This window comes from Dama dama, chromosome 1, assembly GCF_033118175.1.
Source record: "Dama dama isolate Ldn47 chromosome 1, ASM3311817v1, whole genome shotgun sequence".
Classification (NCBI taxonomy): Eukaryota; Metazoa; Chordata; class Mammalia; order Artiodactyla; family Cervidae; genus Dama; species Dama dama.
Genome location: NC_083681.1, coordinates 7,659,420 through 7,682,605, shown reverse-complemented (window position 1 = coordinate 7,682,605; position 23,186 = coordinate 7,659,420). Strand labels below are relative to the sequence as shown.

General features: G+C 36.8%; 1 protein-coding gene across 2 annotated transcripts in view; it reads left to right on the top strand.

The window, feature by feature from the left end:
- The window catches only part of DYNC2H1 (dynein cytoplasmic 2 heavy chain 1), a 408,806-nt gene that overhangs the window by 31,362 nt on the left and 354,258 nt on the right, over nt 1-23,186 (top strand). For both annotated transcript variants that reach the window (XM_061143196.1, XM_061143187.1), the window contains exons 14-22: nt 4,417-4,569; nt 5,146-5,244; nt 6,270-6,409; nt 6,492-6,720; nt 7,945-8,072; nt 12,417-12,532; nt 15,500-15,627; nt 19,760-19,909; nt 20,624-20,829. In XM_061143196.1, coding sequence (XP_060999179.1) covers nt 4,417-4,569; nt 5,146-5,244; nt 6,270-6,409; nt 6,492-6,720; nt 7,945-8,072; nt 12,417-12,532; nt 15,500-15,627; nt 19,760-19,909; nt 20,624-20,829 — 1,349 coding nt within the window. The remainder of the gene's footprint in view (nt 1-4,416; nt 4,570-5,145; nt 5,245-6,269; nt 6,410-6,491; nt 6,721-7,944; nt 8,073-12,416; nt 12,533-15,499; nt 15,628-19,759; nt 19,910-20,623; nt 20,830-23,186) is intronic.

The following is a 23,186-nucleotide window of genomic DNA, read 5'->3' as shown; positions in this document are numbered from 1 at the left end:
ATGCTTTTGAACTGTGGTGTTGGAGAAGACTCTTGAGAGTCCCTTGGACTGCAAGGAGATCCACCCAGTCCATCCTAAAGGAGATCAGTCCTGGGTGTTCATCAGAGGGTCTGATGCTGAAGCTGAAACTCCAATACTTCAGCCATCTGATGTGAAGAGCTGACTCATTTGAAAAGACCCTGATTTGGGAAAGGTTGAAGGCAGGAGGAGAAGGGGACAACAGAGGATGAGATGGTTAGATGGCATCACTGACTCAATGAACATGAGTTTGGGTAAACTGCAGCAGTTGGCGATGGACAGGGAGGCCCGACCTGCTGTGGTTCATGGGGTCGTAAAGAGTTGGACATGACTGAGCGACTGAAATGAACTGAACTGATACTTGAATGGCCTAATGGTTTCCCCTACTTTCTTCAATTTAAGCCTGAATTTTGCAATAAGGAACTCATGGTCTGAGCCACAGTCAGCTGCAGGTCTTGTTTTTGTTGACTGTATAGAGCTTCTCCATCTTTGACTGTAAAGAACATAATCAGTCTGGTTTCGATATTTACCATCTGATGATGTCTATGTGTAGAGTCGTCTCTTGGGTTGTTGGCAAAGAGTGTTTGCTGTGATCATCATATTCTCTTGACACAACTCTGTTAGCCTTTGTTCTGCTTCATTTTGTGTTTCAAGGCCAAACTTGCCTGTTGTTCCAGTTATCTCTTGACTTCCTACTTTTGCATTCCAATCCCCTGTGATGAAAAGGACATCTTTTTTTGTTGTTGTTGTTAGTTCTACAAGGTGTTGTTCTTCACAGAACCAGTCAACTTCAGCTTCTTTGGCATCCATTGTTGGGACATAGATTTGGATTACTGTGTTGTTGAATAGTTTGTCTTGGAAATGAACTGAGACCATTCTTTTCTTCTTGAGGTTGCACCCAAATACTGTATCAAACTTTTTTATTAACAATGAGGGCTATTTCGTTTCTTCTAAGGCATTCTTACCCACAGTAGTAGGTATAATGTTCATCTGAATTAAATTCGCCTGTTCCTATCCATTTTAGTTCACTGATTGCTAAGATGTCAGTGTTCAATCTTGCCATCTTCTGTTTGACCATGTCTAATTTACCTTGATTCATTGACGTAACATTCTAGGTTCCTATTCAATATTATTCTTTATAGCATTGGACTTTACTTTCACCACCAGACACATCCTCAACTAGGCATCCTTTCCACTTTGGCCAGCCTCTTTGTTCTTTCTGGAGCTATTAGTAATTGTCCTCTGCTCTTCCCCAGTAGCAGTTTGGGCACCTTCCAGCTTGGGGGTTCTCATCTTCTGGTGTCATACTTTTTGCCTTTTCGTACTGGTCATGGGCTTCTTCTGGCAAGAATAGTGGAGTGATTTGCCCTTTCTTCCTCAAGTGGACCATGTTTTGTCAGAACTCTTCAGTATGATGCATCCATCTTGAGTGGCCATTGATTTATGCAAGCCAGTACAAGGTTGTTTTCCATGAGGGCGAAATAATTATACTTAGCATATGTTAAATGAGACACAGCAGGGCAAAAACTGAGATGGGAGGAGAAGGAGCATTAAAGTTCCTTGTACTCCTCTTGCCACTCACTCTAGGGACTCTAATTTATTTGCTTTTATACTCTGTCAGTACAGCAGTAAGTAGTGTGTGTCATTGCTCAGTAAATACTTTCTGAACGGATTCACTGCATATTCTGTTGAATATTATAATTGTTTAGTTTCACCATTCATCAGCTTTTTATTGAAGGTCACTGTATGGCAGAGACTTTGTCTTACCATTTGCCAGTTCAAGTGAAGTGTAGAAACTTTGCTTGTAGTTAGGTCTCTTTAATGGCACTCCACTCCAGTACTCTTGCCTGGAAAATCCCATGGACGGAGGAGCCTGGTGGGCTGCAGTCCATGGGGTCGCGAAGAGTCGGACATGACTGAGCGACTTCACTTTCACTTTTCACTTTTATGCATTGTAGAAGGAAATGGCAGCCCACTCCAGTACTCTTGCCTGGAAAATCCCATGGATGGAGGAGCCTGATAGGCTGCAGTCCATGGGATCGTGAAGAGTCAGACATGGCTGAGTGACTTCACTTTCACTTTTCACTTTTATGCATTGGAGAAGGAAATGGCAACCCACTCCAGTGTTCTTGCCGGGAGAATCCCAGGGATGGGGTCGCACAGAGTTGGACACGACTGAAGTGACTTAGCAGTAGTAACAGGTCTCTTTACTCCATTCACTTATTTTGTTTTAATTATTTACTATCCTCTACACGCAAAGAACACTGTATCAGATGGGGTTTGTTTCAGCCATCAAATATCAATAAGAAATTTATGAGAAGAAGGATAGTTTTTTTTTATTTGCATTTTCTGCATCCTAACATTCTCTTTTCCTTTCTGAAGTTCTATGCTTTTTTAAAATATAATTTTCTTCTTATTGAGAAAACTGTCTTTAGCCATACTTTGAGTAGGTTTGCTGGTGACAAATTCTCTTAGTTTTCCCTTGAGAATGTTTTTATTTTCCCTCATTCATGAAGGATGTTTTCAGCAAGTGTAAAATTCACAGTTGACAGTTGTTTTCTTTTAGCACTATTTTTTGAGTTTGTTTTTTTTAAAATTTAGATACTAAGTAGTAGTTAGTATATTAAAATAAATCAGAATCAAATATACATGAGTAATAATGGCAAACATTTGTGGAATACATACTATGCTCAATGATTTGTATAAAATAACTCAATTATTAGGTAGCCCTTTATTTGTATGAATATACATGCATATAACAGATATGCTTACACATACATTTATAGATTTTTTTGGTATATGTCATAATTTCATCATATCAACATCATTTCTATTTCATACATGAAAGCCATGCCTTTAAGAGGTTTGATTACAAGCTCACTCATGCAGCTAGTAAGCAGAATGCGTAGGACTTGAACTCAGAACTCAGATGTTCAAAGACCCCAATTGACTATTCAGATGCTAAACTTCAAAAAAAACCTTTCCAGAATTGCAGTTCTAATCTATTCATATATCCTTATAGTATAAGCAGCAATTAGTACATTACGGTATGTTTTTCATAATTAATCTTTTGGTCATTTGTAATGAGGCCGTGGACCTGCAATCCTAAGGCATTTCCTGTTTTCCGGAGGCAGGGTTTTCTTAGCAATTGTCTTTCCACATTCTATCATTTATTACTTTTTAATTAATTAATTTATTTTAATTGGAGGATAATTACTTTACAATATTGTGATTTTTGCCATACATCCATATGACTCAGCCACGGGTGTCCCCCATCCTGACCCCCCGTCCACCTCCTCCCTTCCACATCCCTCTGGGTTTTCCCAGAGCGCCTGCTTGGAGTGCCCTGCTTCGTGCATCGAACTTCAAAGTGTTGTTCCACTTCCTCTGGTCGCTCATGGTTTCAGCTGAGAAATCTACTGCTGTTTTCATGCCTTTCTAAGTGGCACGTTATTTCTCTCTGAGACAGGTATAGCTGGAGGACAGGCTGAGTGTATATGTTGAATTTCTGCTTGTCTCTGCAGATGCCATCCTGACAGAAGTGGAGCACTGCCTCGCTCTGCTTCCTTTTTAGCAGGGTGCAGTGCAAGTGTGTCCCCTTTGCCCTCCTGATGACTTCCCACCAAAGTGGGATAGCAGTTGGTAGTGTCCGATTGCTTCCACGCAGCGGATCTGCCCGCTCCCCGCTAAGCCCTGACCTGGCGCCCACGCCCTGTGCAGGCTGGTGAAGGGGCTGCCCCACTCTGTCGGCGCTGCTGACCGAGCAGGGGATGGAAGAGGAGCGCCTCTCCTGGTCCCCTGAACCTGTAGAAGGGGTTGGGTTTCTACTCTGTTGGGTTGGAGTTGGGGTGTGTGTGCCTAGTCACTCAGTTGTGTCTGACTCTTTGTGATCCCATGGACACCCATGCCCACCGGGAGCAGGGTGTGTATAGCTAAAAAGGTTTTCTGCCATTCCGCCACTATTTTCCTGGTCCTGTGGCTAGAGGGAACAGGCTTCTTCTGGAGCCTTTTTCTGTCGGTCCCTGGGGATGGTTCTAGGTTGTAGACTTCTCCAGCATCCTCTCCGGGATATGTGGGACCCATTAAGGAAATCCTGGTGTGTTGTTTCTTAATTGCCAATGATTTTAGTCTGTCCACCTCCTTATTTCTATCTTTTAGTCTTCCTATGCTTGTTTGGTGTGTTATATCTGGGTTTTTTAGCTGTAAGAGGGAGAACTTGGAAGGAAGAGAGCTGCTCAATCCTGCCCAAAATGCCTTATTGTTTATAAAATAGAAAAACTATTGTGTGCTCTTTTATTGCAGGTTAGTGTTATGGACAGATGTACTAATGATGTAGAATATTGAATCTTTTAAAAAAAAAAGAACTATATTTGAACACTGTTATTTGTTGTACCTTAGAATTCAAAAGCAGGAAGTGGGGGAAAGTCACACATTACTTGGGATAATCCTAAAGAATTAGAAGGCTACATCCAAAAACTCCAAAATGCTGCTGAACGACTTGCCACTGAAAATAGGAAACTGAGAAAATGGCACACTACATTTTGTGAAAAGGTATATTTTATTCATAAAATTTAACAAGCTATGAGTAGTATTGTTTAAAAAGTAATTTGGATATACTTTTAAATAACTTATTTGGGAATAATTGAGACCTAAAGTTGCAAATAAGGAGTTCATAGTTGTCCTTCACCCAACTTCCCCTGTCGTCAACAACTTATGTAACCAAAGTACATCTATCAAAACTAGGAAATAAGCTATTTTGTATTTTACAACTTTTTCATTGAAGTCCTTTTTCTTTTCAAGGGTCCAATCCCAGATCCCGCCTTGTATTTAAATTTTAAGGCTCTGTGGTCTCTTCTCCCTGAGTCTTTTTCATGACCTTGATACTTTTGATGAGTACTAATCAATTATTTTGTCTTTTGACTTGATTTTATATGATGCCTTCTCATTTTTAGATTTGAGGTTATATGATTTTAATAGGAATACCACAAAAGTGATATTTTGCCTTTCTCAGTACATTGATCAGGTATTGATATATGTTATTATAGGTTGAGTTAATTTTGATCACTTGGGTAAGGCGGTACCTGTCAAATTTTTCTATTGAAATTTTTGTGTTCTAATTTTTGACAGGTGGTAGTTCTTATGAACATTGATTTGCTTCGGCAGCAACAGCGGTGGAAAGATGGATTACAAGAATTGAGAACTGGCTTAGCAAGTGTAGAAGCACAGGTAAAGTGTGTTTTACTTTATGTCTACACTCAAATATGAACTTTTCAGAATTTGAATATATGAATTAATGAAAAGTTCATAAAGGTTATCTGTAAATCTTTGCTGATGAATTGCTCATACATTTAGAATTTAACTAAATTATGTATAAAGACCATAAATTAGTAGTACATTTACAAATAAAAATATAACCTTTTGTTTGTCTTATGGAATGCCAAATCCCTCAATTTACACTCCGTAAACAGTTTTTCTGACTTGGTGCTTAAATATCTGTCATTCATTAGTTTTCTTTTAAAAGGTGAAATGTCTGTTGTGACAAAGTTAAGTGTAGGCAGAAGCCAAATTACTGAAATAGCTCTGTTTCAGAATTTTTTTTGTCATATTTCAGTAAAATGTCATTTCTACATATATTTTGATATTAGATGATCTGTGTAAAGTAGTTAGCACAGAATCTACATTGAGATGTTAGTGGAATATGAGGTAGGTGTTTTAAACATTTACATATATTTTTTGGTTCAAACTTTAAAAAATAAAAATAAAAGCATTAGAATTTATATGTTTGTGGTTATATGGAAGCAGAAAAAGTATGTATTCTGAGCATTCTCATATTTTAAATTTATCTTGTTTTTAATGTGCAATGGGTTATTTAGGGAGTGGGAAGGGAATAGAAGAGTTATACTTGATGGGAATTTTGAAAAAGGGCTGTGAAATTTATAAGATATGGTTTCTGTTATTATTATTGTTGTTTTTATAGGATCATAAAATAAAGTCCACATATAAAATTCATTTACTAGTAACTTGATTTTTAAAATTTTGCTGGTCTTTTTGTATACTATTTATGGACATAAAGATTAGAGATTTTCATATTTGACTTTAGATATACAAGTAGCAATTAATATTTGTTTAAGATATTTAAGATGAGGGTTTTTTTTGCTTATAATTTTACCAAATGTTATATAAAAGCATTAAATTAAAACCCATTCTACCACCTAATTATTAAATAAAAAAATGTGACTATAACTTACTAGGGATTTCAAGCAAGTGACATGCATGCGTGGAAACAGCACTGGAATCATCAACTGTACAAAGCCCTGGAGCATCAGTATCAGATGGGCTTAGAAGCACTTAATGAGAATCTGCCAGAAATAAATATAGATTTAATATACAAGTAAGATTTTTAAAACCCAATTTAGTTTTCAGTCTATAATTTTTCAGAAATTTATGTTTTAAGGTTATTTATTTGCTTTCAGACAAGGACGGTTGCAATTCAAGCCTCCTTTTGAAGAAATTCGGGCTAAATATTATAGAGAAATGAAGAGATTCATCAGCATTCCTAATCAGTTTAAGGGAGTGGGTGAAGCAGGAGATGAATCTATTTTTTCTATTATGATTGATAGAAATGCAAGTGGATTTCTGACTATTTTCAGCAAAGCAGAAGATCTGTTTAGGAGATTGTCAGCTGTTTTACACCAGCATGAGGTATGGGACATGGAATTGTCTGTCCTGTTATAATATTCATCTGATCGAATTAGTATTAAGTGTACAACTCAATGTCTGATACTCATATTGATGTGGCATATGTTGATATTGTGTGGCATAAAATAAAAATATGCAAACCAGAGGGCCAAAAGTTGAGGATTCTGTTAAAATCTAGATTTATGCTACAGATGAGAAAAAAGTTACCCTTAATTTTTTTCTCTTTGACTGTTTGAAGATTGAGAAACTAATTTTTCTTTCTCTTCTTCTTTTGAATGTTATATCAACTTGAAATTTGACATGACTCTCTTGTGTCATTTTTAGTTCCTTTCAGGAAAATACATAGAAAAATATATCCTTTTCTTTATTCTTTGGGTTGAGAATATGCCATGGAGGGAAGCCTTCTACATTAATGAAATTGAGATGATTTAATTTCTTACTTTTGTGTAGAGGAATGTGAAAGTGAAAGTCGCTTAGTATGTTCGACTCTTTGCAACCCCGTGTACTATACAGTCCATGGAGTTCTCCAGGCCAGAATACTAGAGTGGGTAGCCATTCCCTTCTCCAGGGGATCTTCTCAACCCAGAAATCGAAACCATTGCAGGCGGATTCTTTAACTGAGCTGCTTAGGAGGCCCAAGAATACTGGAGTGGGTAGCCTATCCCTTCTCTAGCAGATCTTCCCGACCCAGGAATCAGACTGGGGTCTCCTTGCACTGCATGCGGATTCTTTACGAACTGAGATATGGGTGCATCATACTAACTCTTCAGAAATAAACTCTAATTATATTTATTGCTCTTTTTATTGATCCTGAGGAGTGACTGAGAATTCAGTAAATTTCTTAACTGCCACTGCAGTGCTGCTTCTGCATTTTATTTTTCTGGAATTAATTGAATCTGAACAATGTCAGATTTGTAACCTATAGTAGCTCTTGGCTTGGTAGAAGTGGTTTTGTCTTTGTATATATCTAACTTGAGAATGTAAAGAAAAGTTTTTTTGCGATCTCTTCAAAAAAGTTTTATGATTACTGCATTTTTATATATATATATTTTCCCTGTTCATTTTTTAGACTTTATGGTAATGATTATATGTACATAACTTAAGTTGAAATTTACCTGAAACTTCTCTTTCGCCTCTTTTTATTGTTCCTGATACTTAAACTCTAATCTTTTAAATGTTCATTTATTAGTTCTAATTTTTAAAATAATATGTTTTTCATTTAAATAGGAGTGGATTGTAATCGGGCAAGTTGATATAGAAGCTCTAGTGGAAAAGCATCTTTCTACGGTACATGATTGGGAGAAAAATTTTAAAGCACTGAAAATAAAAGGGAAAGAAGTCGAACGGCTTCCAAGGTATAACACAGAAGTTAAAGACGTTAAAGTAATATTTATACATAGTAGCAGTTTTTACCGTGGGTATAGATGGGTGCTCTTCACTTAGTGCTACTGAAGTCAAGTCACTGTCTTACCTTCTCCAGAGCTCAGCTATAATGCTTGAGAGTCATCTGAGTAGATCATTGCTGAGACTGAGAGCCTGTTCTAGAGGTTCTGCTGGCTGAGACCTAGTTGGGTAGAATAAATTGGGGAAGAGGCTTCTCTTAGATCTAACGTGTGATGTGCCCGGGCACAGTCTAAGAACTGTAAGAAGCTACTAGTGGGAGCATACTGGGGGATATTTGACCTTAATTTTGTATTGCTCTGCCTTTCAGAATGGCCCGGGAAGCACACAAAAAGTGCCGCATCTAGGTAGGGCCCTAAATGTGGAGAAAACCCTCTCAGGGGAATGTCATAACCTAGAATATCCTCCTTACTCTCTGAAATTCATATCAGTGGGACCACTCAATGCAATAAGCTATGGGAAGGAAGGGCCTTGTTGAATTGTACATATATTACCTATAAAGGGTAATAACACTTTTATTAATTTGTTTATTCTTTCAATAAATATTTGCTGATCATTTCCAGTATGCAAAACTTTGTGCTATGAAAGTAGAAAGATGACAGTTCCTGAGATGAAGTCATTTGCTCTCCAGTTGTTCCATAAGACAAACGTATTTGATGATAAAGTCAAGTACATGCAAGGGTTGAGCACATGGGCTCTGGAGTTAGATGGTTCTTACTAGCTGCATGACTTTGACAGTCACATAGAGTCTGTGAACCTCAGTTTCCTCAACTTTAAGGTAGTTACAGCTATGTTATTTATCTCACAGTGTTTTGAAGATTAAATGAGTAATTTGCATATAAATTAGAAGGTAAATTCTCAATGCTAGTTGTTATTAATTGTTATTATTAATACTAGATGAAAAGTGAAATAAAGTTAGTCACTCAGCCGTGTCCGACTCTTTGCCACCCCGTGGACTGCAGCCCGCCAGGCTCCTCTGTTCATGGAATTCTCCAGGCAAGAATGCTGCAGTGGATTGCCATTTCTTTCCCCAGGGGATCTTCCTGACCCAGGAGTTGAACCCAAGTCTCCTGCGTTGCAGGCAGATTCTTTACTGTCTGAGCCATTCGGGGGAGCCCAGGATAGTCTGCACTCTGTGTCAGAGACACTGTGGCTGTGAACTAAAGGCTGTAGAGACTTACAGGATTTACAGGATGATGACAGCCCAGCCATTTGCGGCAAAATTATTAAGATAGAAGAGTTTGATGGGTAGAAGTGAGAGTTGGAGGTTAAGTACGGCCTCTCAGGAAAGGATTTACATGATGAGAACAAGAAGTTGGTTAACTGAGAGTTTGATTAGTGGGCTTAGTCGCTCAGTCGTGTCTGACTCTCTTTGACCCCTTGGGCTGTAGCCCACCAGGCTCCTCTGTCCATGGGATTCTCCAGGCAGGAATACTGGAGTGGGTTGCCATGTCCTCCAAGGGAATCTTCCCAGCCCAGGGATCAAACCAGGTCTCCTGCATTGCAGGTGGATTCTTTACCAGCTAAACTACCAGGGAAACCCAGTTTGATTAGAGTTAATGTTTTGCTAGGGACTGGAAGAAATATTTCTGGAAAGTAGTAGATAAAGAACAGATTTGGGAGAGTCTTACATTGTAAAACAGGTAATTTGGACTTTATTTATGTTAGAGGGATTAGTTGTTGAAGATTTCTAAAGAGAAGTGTGTCAGTACCAAAGCTATACATTAGGAATGTTAGTCTGGTAATAATGAGTTTTGTGGTGGAGTCAAGAGGTCCTGGAGGAAGCAAGGTTGGCCTGTCTTCATCCAGAAGACTAGTACTAATTAACTGAATTTCATTGTTGGTATTCCAAATAAGGAGGAGGAAATATTCTGAGGTATCAAGAGGTCTTCCTGGAGGAGGGAACAGCTGTCCTCTCCAGTATTCTGGCCTGGAGAATTTCCTGGACTGTATAGTCCATGGGGTCACAGAGTTGGACACTCGGACACGACTGAGCGCCTTTCACAAGAGGTCTTATTATTACTTTTACAGTCTATTATTTGACAGTGTGAGGTCTTAGTTGCAGCATGCAGGGTCTTCATAGAAGCATAGAAGCTTAGTTACTCTGCCATCTGTGGCATCTTAGTTCCTGGACCGGGGATCGAACCCACGTCTCTTGCATTGCAAGGCAGATGCTTAACCTCGGGACCACCAGGGATGTTTGAAGGAAGATAAGGGGTGAGGAATGGAGAAGAGACAGATGACTTGAAGCCTTGCATCTGGATGACTGGGACAGTGATAGTGTCATTACTGTTGGTTTGCAGTAAGGAAGAGATAATGCGATTGTGGTGTCCCTCTTCTCTGAGGATTCTCTCTCTTAGTGCTTCCTTACCCATCTGGAGTGACTATGCTGTCTCCTGACTGTTGAAGATCGTTGCTACTGTCTGCTCCTTTCTGTAGACAGCTCTCCTGTTTATTCGTCCCTGCCAAAGCGGCACAAAACAAAAAGAATGCCTGTCCTCCATGCCATATTTCATCTTTTCTCTTTCTTGCTGGTAAATTAACATGTATTCATCTAAGTGAGTGGACATATATTATACATAAATGCACAAATATTTATATTATGGGTATTTTTGGGAACTATGCTATAAGATTACATAAGCCATATTCTAATAATGTATTTCAGATATGCTAGTAAGGATATACTTTTTGGGTAGGTTATCTATGTTTGTCCCATTATATCTATGGCTAAATGGAACCTCGTTTGCATGTTATTAATATTTTCAATTGAAAAGGTGAACATTAGTCTTGTCCATAATATTCAGTGAGTACTACTCTGGTATAATCATATTACTTTATGTGTTAATTCATTAGTAAAAATATGGTATAATTTTTTTAGGTTTACCAAGATCCTCTATTTTCATATATCAAATATTGAAATTTTGAAATTTTATGTCAGAATTTCAAAAGTCATAAAACTTCCTGTATTAATATAAGACAAATTGCCTCTTATGTGTGATGGTTAAGAATTGGCATTTAAACCTCTCCAGTTAATGGGTGACTGAAATAAATAAGTAAAACTTTAAGAGAAAATTATACTTTTATAATGAAATTGTATTTAATACTTATAACTTGCTTTCTAAGAATATCACCTGCTTCTATGTTTTAAAAAGGGCCTTTCTAAATAACTTTTTGCTCAGTCTCCAGATATTTTTAAACTTTATATAATTTAAGATAAATATGAGGTTTTACTTAGATGAATGAGTCTGATTCAACTTCTAATAATATTTGTCAGTGTTATAATTTGCATTCACAGTACCATGCAAAGAATTAGTGTTCTTAAAAATACATGCATTTTTTCTGATTATTAAAATAGTAATTTGTTTTATACATTTTTTAAAATATAAAAAACACAGTGACAGTTGCTGTTAGTGTTTGATGTTTTAGACATATTCATACATCTGCTTACAGAATTTGGATCATACCATAACCTGTTATTTTTATTTAACACTAATCATTAGTGTTTTGCTATGTTGTTACCTGGTCCTCAAAAATATAATTTTAAATTATATGGATATATAATAACTTATTTAGCCATTTCTATATTTAGCTTATTTCTAATTGTTGACTATGTAATTAATATCTTGACAAGATACCTATAGGTAAATCTTGGAGTCTGAAAATCTTAGGATAAATTAAAAAAATTAAGTTACTAAGATAAAAGAGTATACCTGTTTTAAAACACTTTGCTAAATATTGCTAAATTGCCTTTTGCAAAAGTTGTATGATTTTATACTCTGACCAACAGTGCTGAGAGTTCTTTCTCTGCCCACATGATTGAAGATCTGAATTAATAATTTATTCCATTTCTGTGAATTACGTCTAAAATGGTTTTATTGCTTTAGTGTATTCATAATCTATCTTCACTTTCTGTGTTTATTTCTCCTGTCATTGTTTGTGCTTTGAGTCCAGGATAATAATTTATTTTATAAATCTTTAAATAAATATGTTATATACTATAATAAGTAAAACATTTTAAAATTTGAATATATTCATGTTGATACTTTAGTATTTTATAATGTGCTACTTTTTAAAAAATGATACATTGGATTATTAAAAACTGTAGTATTATAACAAAACCATTGTTTAATGAAAAGCTATTATGTATGAGTACGTGTAAGGCATTTTTGTTAAATAAAATCTAAATGTGCTTAAGGATCACAGTGATTATTTTGGGTGTATTACACAAAATCGTAATGACACTCTTTTCTTCTACTTAGTCTTTTTCATGTCAACATATGTCCTTTGGCATTTTTCAGTGCTGTCAAGGTAGATTGCTTAAATATTAATTGTAACCCTGTGAAGACTGTGATTGATGATCTCATCCAGAAGTTATTTGACATGCTTGTTCTTTCTTTGAAGAAGTCCATCCAGGGTAAATACACTTGTTAATTGTTCTTAGTTATGAATATGAGTCTCAATGATGATTAAAATAAAAAGTAATCTAGAGAATAGTATGAAATAAAAATCAGCTTAAGATGATAATTTTAGTAAAATATGAAACTCTATGAGGTCTAAAAATTGAAGATTATTGTTATTATTTGCAGTGTGAGCTAGTATCAGTTTGTTGCATATTTCACTGAGAAAGGGATTAATTCTGGTATTTGTACTTACCTCTTCAAAGGACTCCAGGCATGCCTCAGAAATATTGTGGGTTTATTTCCAGACCACTGCAGTATAGAGATTATTGTGATAGAGTCATGTGAATTTTTGGTTTTCCAGTGCATATAGAAGTTATGTTTGCATATACTGTAGTCTGTTAACTGTGCAGTAAGCATTGTGTGCAAATAAACAGTAAGTATACTTACCTCAGCTGAAAAATGCTCCATTGTTAGAAACGCTAGCCATCGTGTGAGTCTTCAGTGCGTCATGATCTTTTTGCTGGTGGAGAGTCTTGCCTTGATGTTGATGGCTGTTGACTGATCAGGGTGGTGTTGCTGAAGGTCGAAGTGGCCGTGGCCTTTGCTTAGAATAAGAACAGTCACGTGCACTGATTGACTCTTCCTTTCATGCACAGTTTCTCTGTAGCTTTCAGTGCTGTTTGATAGCATTTTACTCACTGTAGTACTTCTTTCAGAATTGATGTCAGTCTCCTCAAAGCCTCCACTGCTTCATTGACTAAGTTTATGTTATATCCTAAGTCCTGTGTTGTCATTTCAGCAATCTTCATAGCATCTTCAGCAGGACTAGAGTCTCAAAATTACAAGTAACCACTTTCTCTGCTTATCCATTAGAAGCAAGTCCTCATTTGTGAAAGTTTTATCATGACATTGCAGCAATTCATTCACATCTTTAGTCTTCACCTCTAATTCTAGATCTCTTGCTATTTTTTAAACCACATCTTTAATTACCTCTGCCACTGAAGGCTTGAATCCCTCAGAATCATCCAGGAGGATTGCAATCAGCTTCTTCCAAACTCCTGGTAACATTGATATTTTGACCTCCTCTCATAAATCATGAATGTTTTTAATGGCATCTATAATGGTGAATCCTTTTCAGAAGATTTTCAATTTAGTTTTCTCAGATCCCTCAGAGGAATCACTGTCTGTGGCAGCTGTAGCCTTATGAAATGTATTTCTTAAATAATAAGACCCGAATGTTGAAATTACTTATTGATCCATGGGCTGTAGAATGGATGTTGTGTCAGCAGTCATGAAAACAACATGAATCTTGTTGTACATTTCCATTAGAGCTATGGGTGACCAGGTGCATTGTCAATGAGCAGGTGTATTTTGAAAACAATCTTTTTTTTTTCTGAGTAGTACATCTCAGCAATGGGATTAAAATATTCAGTAAATTATGTTGTAAACAGGTGCTGTTGTCAGGCTTTGTGGTTTTTTTTTTTTCCATCAGCCTTTGTTCTATTTCAAGAGCACAGGCAGAATAGATTCAACATAATTCTGAAGGGCACTAGGAGTTTTGGAATGGTAAATGAGCATTGGTGTCAACTTATGCTACATTAGCCTCTAACAAGAGAGTCAGCCTGTCTTTTGAAGCTTTGAATACAGGCATTGACTTCTCCTCTCTAGCTATGAAAGTCCTTGATGATATCTTCTAATCAAAGGCTGCTTCATGTACCTTCAAAGTCTGCTGTTTAGTGGAGTGGCCTTCATTAAGTATCTTAGCTAGATTATCTGGGTAGCTTGCTCCTCCATCAGCACTTGCTCCTCCATCAGCACTTGCTGCTTCATCTTGCACTTTTCATGTTACAGAGATGGCTTCTTTCTTTAATCTCATGAAGCAGCCTGTGTTGGCTTAAGCTTTTCCTCTGCAGCCCTCTCGCCTCAGCCTTTATGGAGCTGAAGGGCGGGGCCGCACTGTGAATCAGGCTTTGGCATAAGGGGCTTGTCGCCGCTTTGTCTTCTGTCCACATCACTAGCACTTTCTTTGGATCAACAATAATGTTGTTTCACGTTGTTATCATTTGTGTAGTCACTGGAGTAGTACATTTAATTTCCCTTAAGATCTTTTCCTTGGCTAACTGTTTGGTGCAAGAGGCCTAGTTTTTGGCCTATCTCATCATTAGATATGCCTCCCTTACTAAACTTAATCATTTCTAGCTTTTGATTTAAAGTGAGCAATGTGTCACTCTTTAACTTGAACACTTAAGAGGCCATGAATTGACCCAATTTTAATATTTTTGTGTCTGAGGGAATTAGAGAGGTGCAACAGTCAGAATATATACAACACTTATCAATTAAGTTCGCTGTCTTATGTGAGTGTAGTTCATGGTACTCCAAAACAATAGTAACATCAAAGACCACTGATTAAAGATCACCATAGCAAATGTAACAATATGAGAAAGTTTGAAATATTGGGAGAATTACCAAGATGTGACAGACACATGAAGCAAGCAAATGCTGTTGGAAAGATGACCCTGATAAACTTGCTCCATGCGGAGTGGCCACAGGCCTTCAATTCGTAAAAAATGCAGTATCTACAAGGCACAATAAAGTGAAGCACAATAAAGTGAGGAATGCCTGTACTATTTTCCAAAATATCAGTGTTTCTTTTTTTCATTTAAACTGAAATATATTCTAGCATATTATTTAAAAGACTAAAAAAGTTGCCAACTTAGAGTAAAACTTACTAAGAATGATTAAATACATTTTCACTTTCTTCTTAAAATTTTTAAATGTTATATGAAGCAATTACAATTTCATGAGAAGAAATTTTTTTGCTTATTCTATACTTTGAATTTTTCTTTATGAAAACAAATGACAACTAAGATTTACTGTATTTCATATAGTGATTACTTCTAACATTACTTGGTTTAGAAATTATGTAATTGAATTTTTTTGATGATGATAACATTTTTTCTATTTCAATGTTTCCTTTTCAGCTCATTTACATGAAATTGACACATTTGTTACTGAGGCTATGGAAGTCTTAACAATTATGCCCCAGTCTGTGGAAGAGATAGGCAATGCAAATTTACAATATAGTAAGCTACAAGAACGGAAGCCAGAGGTAAGAATCACAAAGTAATTTGTTTTTTTTTTAAACTATATTGGAATGATTAAATCATGTAATATTATGTGACCGCAAATATCATATAATTACAATATTATAAAGAAGTCTATAAAATTAGTCTGCTTATGATTGGACTCTTGATGTTATGTTGTTGTAGTGAAACAGTAACCACAATATATATTGTTTTTGTGACCTTTTATGATGTGCCTTATTAGAATAAGACTAAACTTAAATAGTTCATGCTGTTACTTCCAAGGTTGTACTTTTATGATGCTTAAATATGAAGTTAGTGCTGAATTAGAAGTACACACACACACATGCACACACACATATGATGGAAGAGCTCATAGTTAGAGAGAAAGATAAAAAGGTGGTTAAAGATTCATAGAAACAGTATCCAGAAGGCTAGAACCTAGAATAAACAAGCCAAAATTTACAGAACATGTTATAGGTGATCTTAGTTATGTTTGGAGGAAAGAGGAGAAATAATTCAAAATAGATACAAACTTTTATGTATTCCTCTTACGTGATAGGTTGAAAATTGCAAGAGAGATTAGAGGTGAGAGAAATAATATACTTTCATGGTAGAATGGACTATAAACATTTATATGGTAGGCTTACAGGTATAAAGAGGGTTTAAAGGCAAATAAAATAGTGTAGTTGTCTAGTAGAGGATATAACTAAAGAAAGAATAGCGTTATGAACTGTGGCAGTTAGCTGCCACATGGAGGCATTTATTTGACAAATACTTACTATAGATTGAAGGCAGGAGGAGAAGGGGACAACAGAGAATGACGTGGTTGGAGGGCATCACCGGCTTGATGGACATGAGTCTGAACAAGCTCTGGGAGTTGGCGATGGACAGGGAGGCCTGGCGTGCTGCAGTCCATGGGGTCACTAAGAGTTGGACACGACTGAGTGACTGAACTGAACTGACTACAGATCACCTGATATATTCCAGGGATTGTGCTAGGCATTGTGGTTACAAGTATGAACATGCCCTGTGTTACTGAAATCTGCATTCATGTGTAAGTGTGTGTTGTGTGTATGTGTGAGAGAGTCAGAGATAGAGACGGAGAGGAAGAAAGGAGCATGAGGAGCTAAATTAGTAAGAGGATGAGCATGCCCAACTGTGGGATGTTTCTTAGGGTGGTGATCCTGGAGACCGTATCAGACAGATGACATCTGTTTGCACTGGGACCTGCAGGGTAAGGAGGCAACCGTTCCGAGATTTAGAGGGCAGATGGAACAGTGAATACAAAGATCTTAAGGTAGAGGACCTTCCTTAAGGAAGTGAGATAGGTGTAAATATTGTCAAGAAACTTAAGTTATCCAGAAAGCCATATTATTCAAGGAAAGTGGTTTGAGTGAAATTGGAGAGGTAGGCAAGGTCCAGATTATGAAGGGACTTTCAGACAATCATAGGGAGTTCTAGTTCTTTTCTGAGAGTAATAGAAAAATTTTAGAGGCATTTAAGCAGGGAAGAGATAAATGTGGATTGCACTTTGAAGTGATTACGCTGGCTGCTTCATGGAGAATGGATTGGAGGGAGACAATAGTAGCAGAGAGTTAGTAGTATACTCCAGCTGGTATACAAAAGATGAGCCAAGCTTGTACCGTGGAATAGCAGAGGAGATGGAGAGAACCAGAGAATCTGATGATGCATTTTAGAGTGAGAACCAAGGTCTTCTGCTGCATTAGAAGTATACAGGGGATTAGAGGAAAAGAAATAAACGTGTCTCTTAGGTTTCTGGCTTGAGCAGCTAAGAAGCTAATGGTACCATTTACTGAGATGAGGATGACTAGAGAGAGGAGTTTGGGGATTGGAGGTAGCAGGGATTGACATGTCATATAGAGCGAGGAATTTGGAATTTAGAGTCAAGGTGAAGATTAGAGATATACATTTGGAAATCATTTTAATATTCATGATGTTTAAAGCCATAGAATTGAACTAGCTCATCTGATTGACAAACTGTAGAGGTTATAGAATCAGGTTTGAGCATTTCAAAATTTAGAGTTCAAGTATAGATGGAGGCAGCAAAGGAGATTGATAATGACGTGGGGTGAAAGACATGAAGCATATCATCACAAAAACTAAGGGAAATAGATGTCTGTTGGGAACAGCAGGTGAGGCAGGGTGGGGCACGACATGGAATAAAGAGCTAGGCAGAATCCAGGTCGTGTGGGCCACATGATTCTATGGACACTGAGGAGTCACTGCTGGGTTTTCAGCGGCAAGGTGTTACAGAATTGTGTTTTGATATGTATCTCTGTTGATGTGTGGATAAGTAGCTTTGCATGCAGATAGACTTGGAAACGGGCTTACAGGTGGCACTAATGGTAAAGAACCCTCCTGCCAACCAGTGCAGGAGACAGATATGGGTTTGATCCCAGGGTTGGGAAGATCCCGTGGAGTGTGAAGTGGCAACCCACTCCAGTATCCTTGCCTGGAGGATCCCATGGAGAAAGGAACCTGGCAGGCTACGGTCCATGGGGTTGCAAAGCGTTGGACATGACTGAGGCAACTTGGCACACTTGCATGCACGGCGCACACTTGGAAACTTGCGATGTCTTCACCGGCTAAGTTCTTCTCACACTAGAAATGAGAATCCTGCTCTGTTTTCTCTTTACAGCTTCACTGATAGCTCAGTTGGTAAAGGATCCGCCTGCAATGCAGGAGACCCTGGTTTGATTCCTGGGTTGGGAAGATCCCCTGGAGGAGGGAAAGGCTACCCACTCCAGTATTCTGGCCTGGAGAATTCCATGGACTATACAGTCCATGGGGTCACAAAGAGTCGGAAGCAGTTTTCCCTTTCTGTCTTCTCTCTCACTGATGTTCCTAGTACAACATGGGTTCTTGGTTAATGGTTTCTCAGGTGAAACTGATCCTGCCCAGGAATTGCAAATTGCCCATTGAGATATATTTGATTTTTTGTTGTTGTTGTCTGTTATGTAAGCATAATGATTTTAAAATATTTTTCAATGGATTTTACTGCTTTGATGAGTAGCAAAAGTACAGTTATAAATTATAGGACACTATTGTTTTATGGTGCTTTAAAAGACCTGGAAGCAATTTGAGCAGTTTGTTGACCTACACCTGGACTGTTTAATGGACTGCTCATTATATACAATTCAGGGCTTTTCAGGTAGAAGCTAAATATAGGAGCTTGATTCTGACTCTTCTTCAGTTTTCTCTTTCTTTCTTTCATTTTTTTCTTGATATATATATATATATTATTAAAGTATAGTACTCACAGTGTTTCAGGTCCACAGCAAGGTGATTCATTTATATGCATATATTATTTTTCAGATTACTTTCCATTATAGGTTATTACAAGATATTGACTGTAGGTCCCTGTGCTATACAGTAAACCTTTGTTGCTTGTTGCAACAGAAATTGGAGAACATAAACTAGATGAAATGGTAGCACTGAATATGAAATAGTAAAAGTGAAACAAACTAGATAAAGGTAAAAGATCATCATATAGTCCAGTTGTTTTTGAACATGATTGCTCAATAGAAACATATCTGGAACTTTGGAGAAAAAAAAGCAATACCTGAGCATTTGCGTTTTCAAAGAATTTCAAGATAATTCTAATATGCGTCTGGATTGTAAAAAGTGATTACAGGTTTTTCTATTAAATGGTAGTTTTGGTGATACAGAATTCTATAATTTTTCTGTTTGTTGACCAATCATGATACAATGGTATTAAGTGGGTAATTGCTACATAATCACAGTAGTGAAAGGTGTTTCTCAGATTTCACAATCAATAGCCAGACAAAAAAGATAATTAATTGCAAACCATAGAAGTCTCCAGCATTTTCTTATGAGTGGAACCTGTATAATAAGAATGTTACTTTGAACAGGTATAGTATTGTCTTTCTATAATCATGATTTAACTTAGTTTCATATTACCACTTTTATTATCCTTTTTAACTGATGTTTGAGTGCTTTAGTTGAGTTTGCATGTAATATATATTAGAAACTTTGTATCTAGAAATTTAGCAAATTATATAAAAGCAAAAATCCTAATTTAAAAAGCAAACCATAAAATAACTTTATATAAATGGAATCTTAATAAATTTGATAAAGTATGTTGTTTTTGACATATTATTTTTTAACTTTTAGATTTTGCCCTTATTTCAAGAGGCTGAAGATAAAAACAGACTTTTACGGACTGTGGCAGGTGGAGGTTTAGAAACAATTAGTAATCTGAAAGCTAAGTGGGATAAATTTGAGTTGATGATGGAAAGTCACCAACTTATGATTAGAGACCAGGTAAGAAGCTTTTAGTCATTTTGTTAAAATGAGAACAGTTTTTTCCTCATTTACAATTTCTTCTTTATTACATTATAGCTCACTTTTATAAGAACTTTATATTGCTGATGGAATTGATCTCCCTCAGCACTTCTATATAAGATACTTAGTATAAATGATGATCATGTCACTTAGTTTATCTTCACTTTCTACCGTACCAAGAATATATGTGACAGTATTATCAGACTTTCTTATGAATCGTTTGTTTACCTACTGTGTGTGGTGTGTTTTAACAGTACAGTCTGGAAGCTGTGCACATCTATTGTGCTCGTATCCTGTTGACCAGAACTTAGTCTTCTGGCAGTTAGCTGCATGGGAGACTGGGAGATGGCCTTCTTTATTAAGCAACTGTATAATCAGATAGAACAACTGGAGGTCACTGAGTAACTTTTTTCATCATATTAATTTTGTTGATAGTTATCACAGATGCTGTTAGTCACATGAATGGTTTTGTAATGTTGCTGTTTGCAGTATATCTTTTGTTATTGTAAATTTAGTGTCTAATTTATTTTGGAGTTAATTTATTGTACTTGAAGTAAATAATGAAGAATAATCTTTAGAAAAGTTGATATTGATGTTTTTTGACCTTTAAATAGAAAATATTGGAAGTAAAAATGTGAATATAAAGTAGAAATTTACAATGAGTTAAATTATATATTCTCTGTTGACTTATAGATTGAAGTGATGAAAGGAAACGTCAGATCACGTCTTCAGATTTATTATCAAGAACTGGAAAAATTTAAAGCTCGTTGGGACCAATTAAAGCCTGGTGATGATGTTATTGAAACAGGCCAGCCAGATACTCTTGATAAAAGTGCAAAGTCAATAAAAGAGAAGAAAGTTGAATTTGATGATCTTGAAGTCATAAGAAAAAAGCTGCTGTATGTTTATTCTTTAAATCTGATAGTGCTCATTTTGGGAAAAAAGTTTTGTGTTTATATATTAAGCTAATAATGTACTTGTATCTGTTATATTGAAGTCTTTTTATAAGCTTCAGCAGTTTTAAAAATACCAGTATTAAGTGTGCATGCTAATGCTTTCTTAGGAGTTGTTGAATTATATTTGGAAAGAGAAAAGCAAATAAAACAAAACCAAGTTTCTGGTTAGGCCTAGAAATAGAAATAATAGAAGTAATAATAGCAAATTAAATAATAATAGAAAATTAAATTTATTTAAAAGTTAAATTAAGGAGTTGAAATATACTTGCTTTATATGATCTCATTGTATTTGAAAATGGAATATATAAAATTAGTGGAAAATTACTTTTAGAGCTGCTGGAAAATGAACCTAGTGAAAAGATGAAACTTAAAAACATTCATTGTTTTATGTCATAAAAATATAAAATATTAAGTTTAATAATTGCATTAAATATTGTATATTGTTGCATATGCATGGAATCTAGAAAAAGGGTATAGAAGATTTTATTTGCAAAGCAGAACTAGAGACACAGATGTAGAGAACAAGTGTATGGACACCAAGGAGGGAAAGGGTGCAGGTTGGGATGAACTGGAAGATTGGGATCTATATATATACACTACTGATACTATAAAATATAAAATAGATAACTAATGAGAATCTGCTCTCAGTTCAGTTCAGTCACTCAGTCGTGTCTGACTCTTTGTGACCCCATGAACTGCAGCATGCCAGGCCTCCCTGTCCATCACCAACTCCCGGAGTTTACTCAAACTCATGTCCATCGAGTCAGTGATGCCATCCAACCATCTCATCCTCTGTCATCCCCTTCTCCTCCTGCCCTCAATCTTTCCCAGCATCAGGGTCTTTTCAAATGAGTCAGCTCTTCCCATCAGGTGGCCAAAGTACTGGAGTTTCAGCTTCAACATCAGTCCTTCCAATGAACACCCAGGACTGATCTCCTTTAGGATGGACTGGTTTGATCTCCTTGCAGTCCAAGGGACTATCAAGAGTCTTCTGCAACACCACAGTTCAAAAGCATCAATTCTTCGGTGCTCAGCTTTCTTTATAGTCCAACTCTCACATTTATACATGACTGCTGGAAAAACCATAGCTTTGACTACATGGACCTTGTTGGCAAAGTCATGTCTCTGCTTTTTAATATGCTGTCTAGGTTGGTCATAACTTTTCTTCCAAGGAGCAAGTGTCTTAATTTCATGGCTGCAGTCACCAACTGTTGTGATTTTGGAGTCCAAAAAATAAAGTGAGCCACTGTTTCCCCATCTGTTTGCCATGAAGTGATGGGACCAGAAGCCATGATCTTAGTTTTCTGAATGTTGAATTTTAAGCCAACTTTTTCACTCTCCTCGTTCACTTTCATCAAGAGGCTCTTTAGTTCTTCACTTTCTGCCGTAAGGGTGGTGTCATGGGGTTATCGATATATCTACTTGCAATCTTGATTCCAGCTTGTGCCTCATCCAGCTCAGCATTTCTCATGATGTACTCTGCGTAGAAGTTAAATAAGCAGGGTGACAAAACATAGCCTTGACGTATTCCTTTCCCGATTAGGAACCAGTCTGTTGTTCCATGTCCAGTTCTAACTGTTGCTTCTTGACCTGCATACAGATTTCTCAGGAGGCAGGTCAAGTGGTCTGCTATTCCCATCTCTCTCAGAATTTTGTACAGTTTGTTGTGATCCACACAGTCAAAGGCTTTGGCATAGTCAATAAAGCAGAAGTAGTGTGTTTTTCTGGAACTTTTTTGCTTTTTTGATGATCTGGTAGATGTTGGCAATTTGATCTCTGGTTCCTCTGCCTTTTCTAAATTCAGTTTGAACAATCTGGAAGTTCATGGTTCACGTACTGTTGAAGCCTGGCTTGGAGAATTTTGAGCTTTGCTTTGCTGGCGTCTGAGATGAGTGCAATTGTGTGGTAGTTTGAACATTCTTTGGCATTGCCTTTCTTAGGGATTGGAATGAAAACTGACCTTTTCCAGTCCTGTGGCCACTGCTGAATTTTCCAACTTTGCTGGCATATTGAGTGCAGCACTTTCACAGCATCATCTTTCAGGATTTGAAATAGCTTCAACTGGAATTCCATCACCTCCACTAGCTTTGTTCGTAGTGAACATACAGTACAGCTCAGGAAACTCCACTCAGTGCTCTGTTGTGATGACAATGGGAAGGAAATCCAATAAAGCAGAGACACATGTATCCATATAGCTGATTCGCTTTGCTGTACAATAAAACTAACAACATTGTAAAGCAAATATAGTCCAATAAAAATGAATTAAAATATGAAATGTTCATAAAAATTGGTATAAGTTT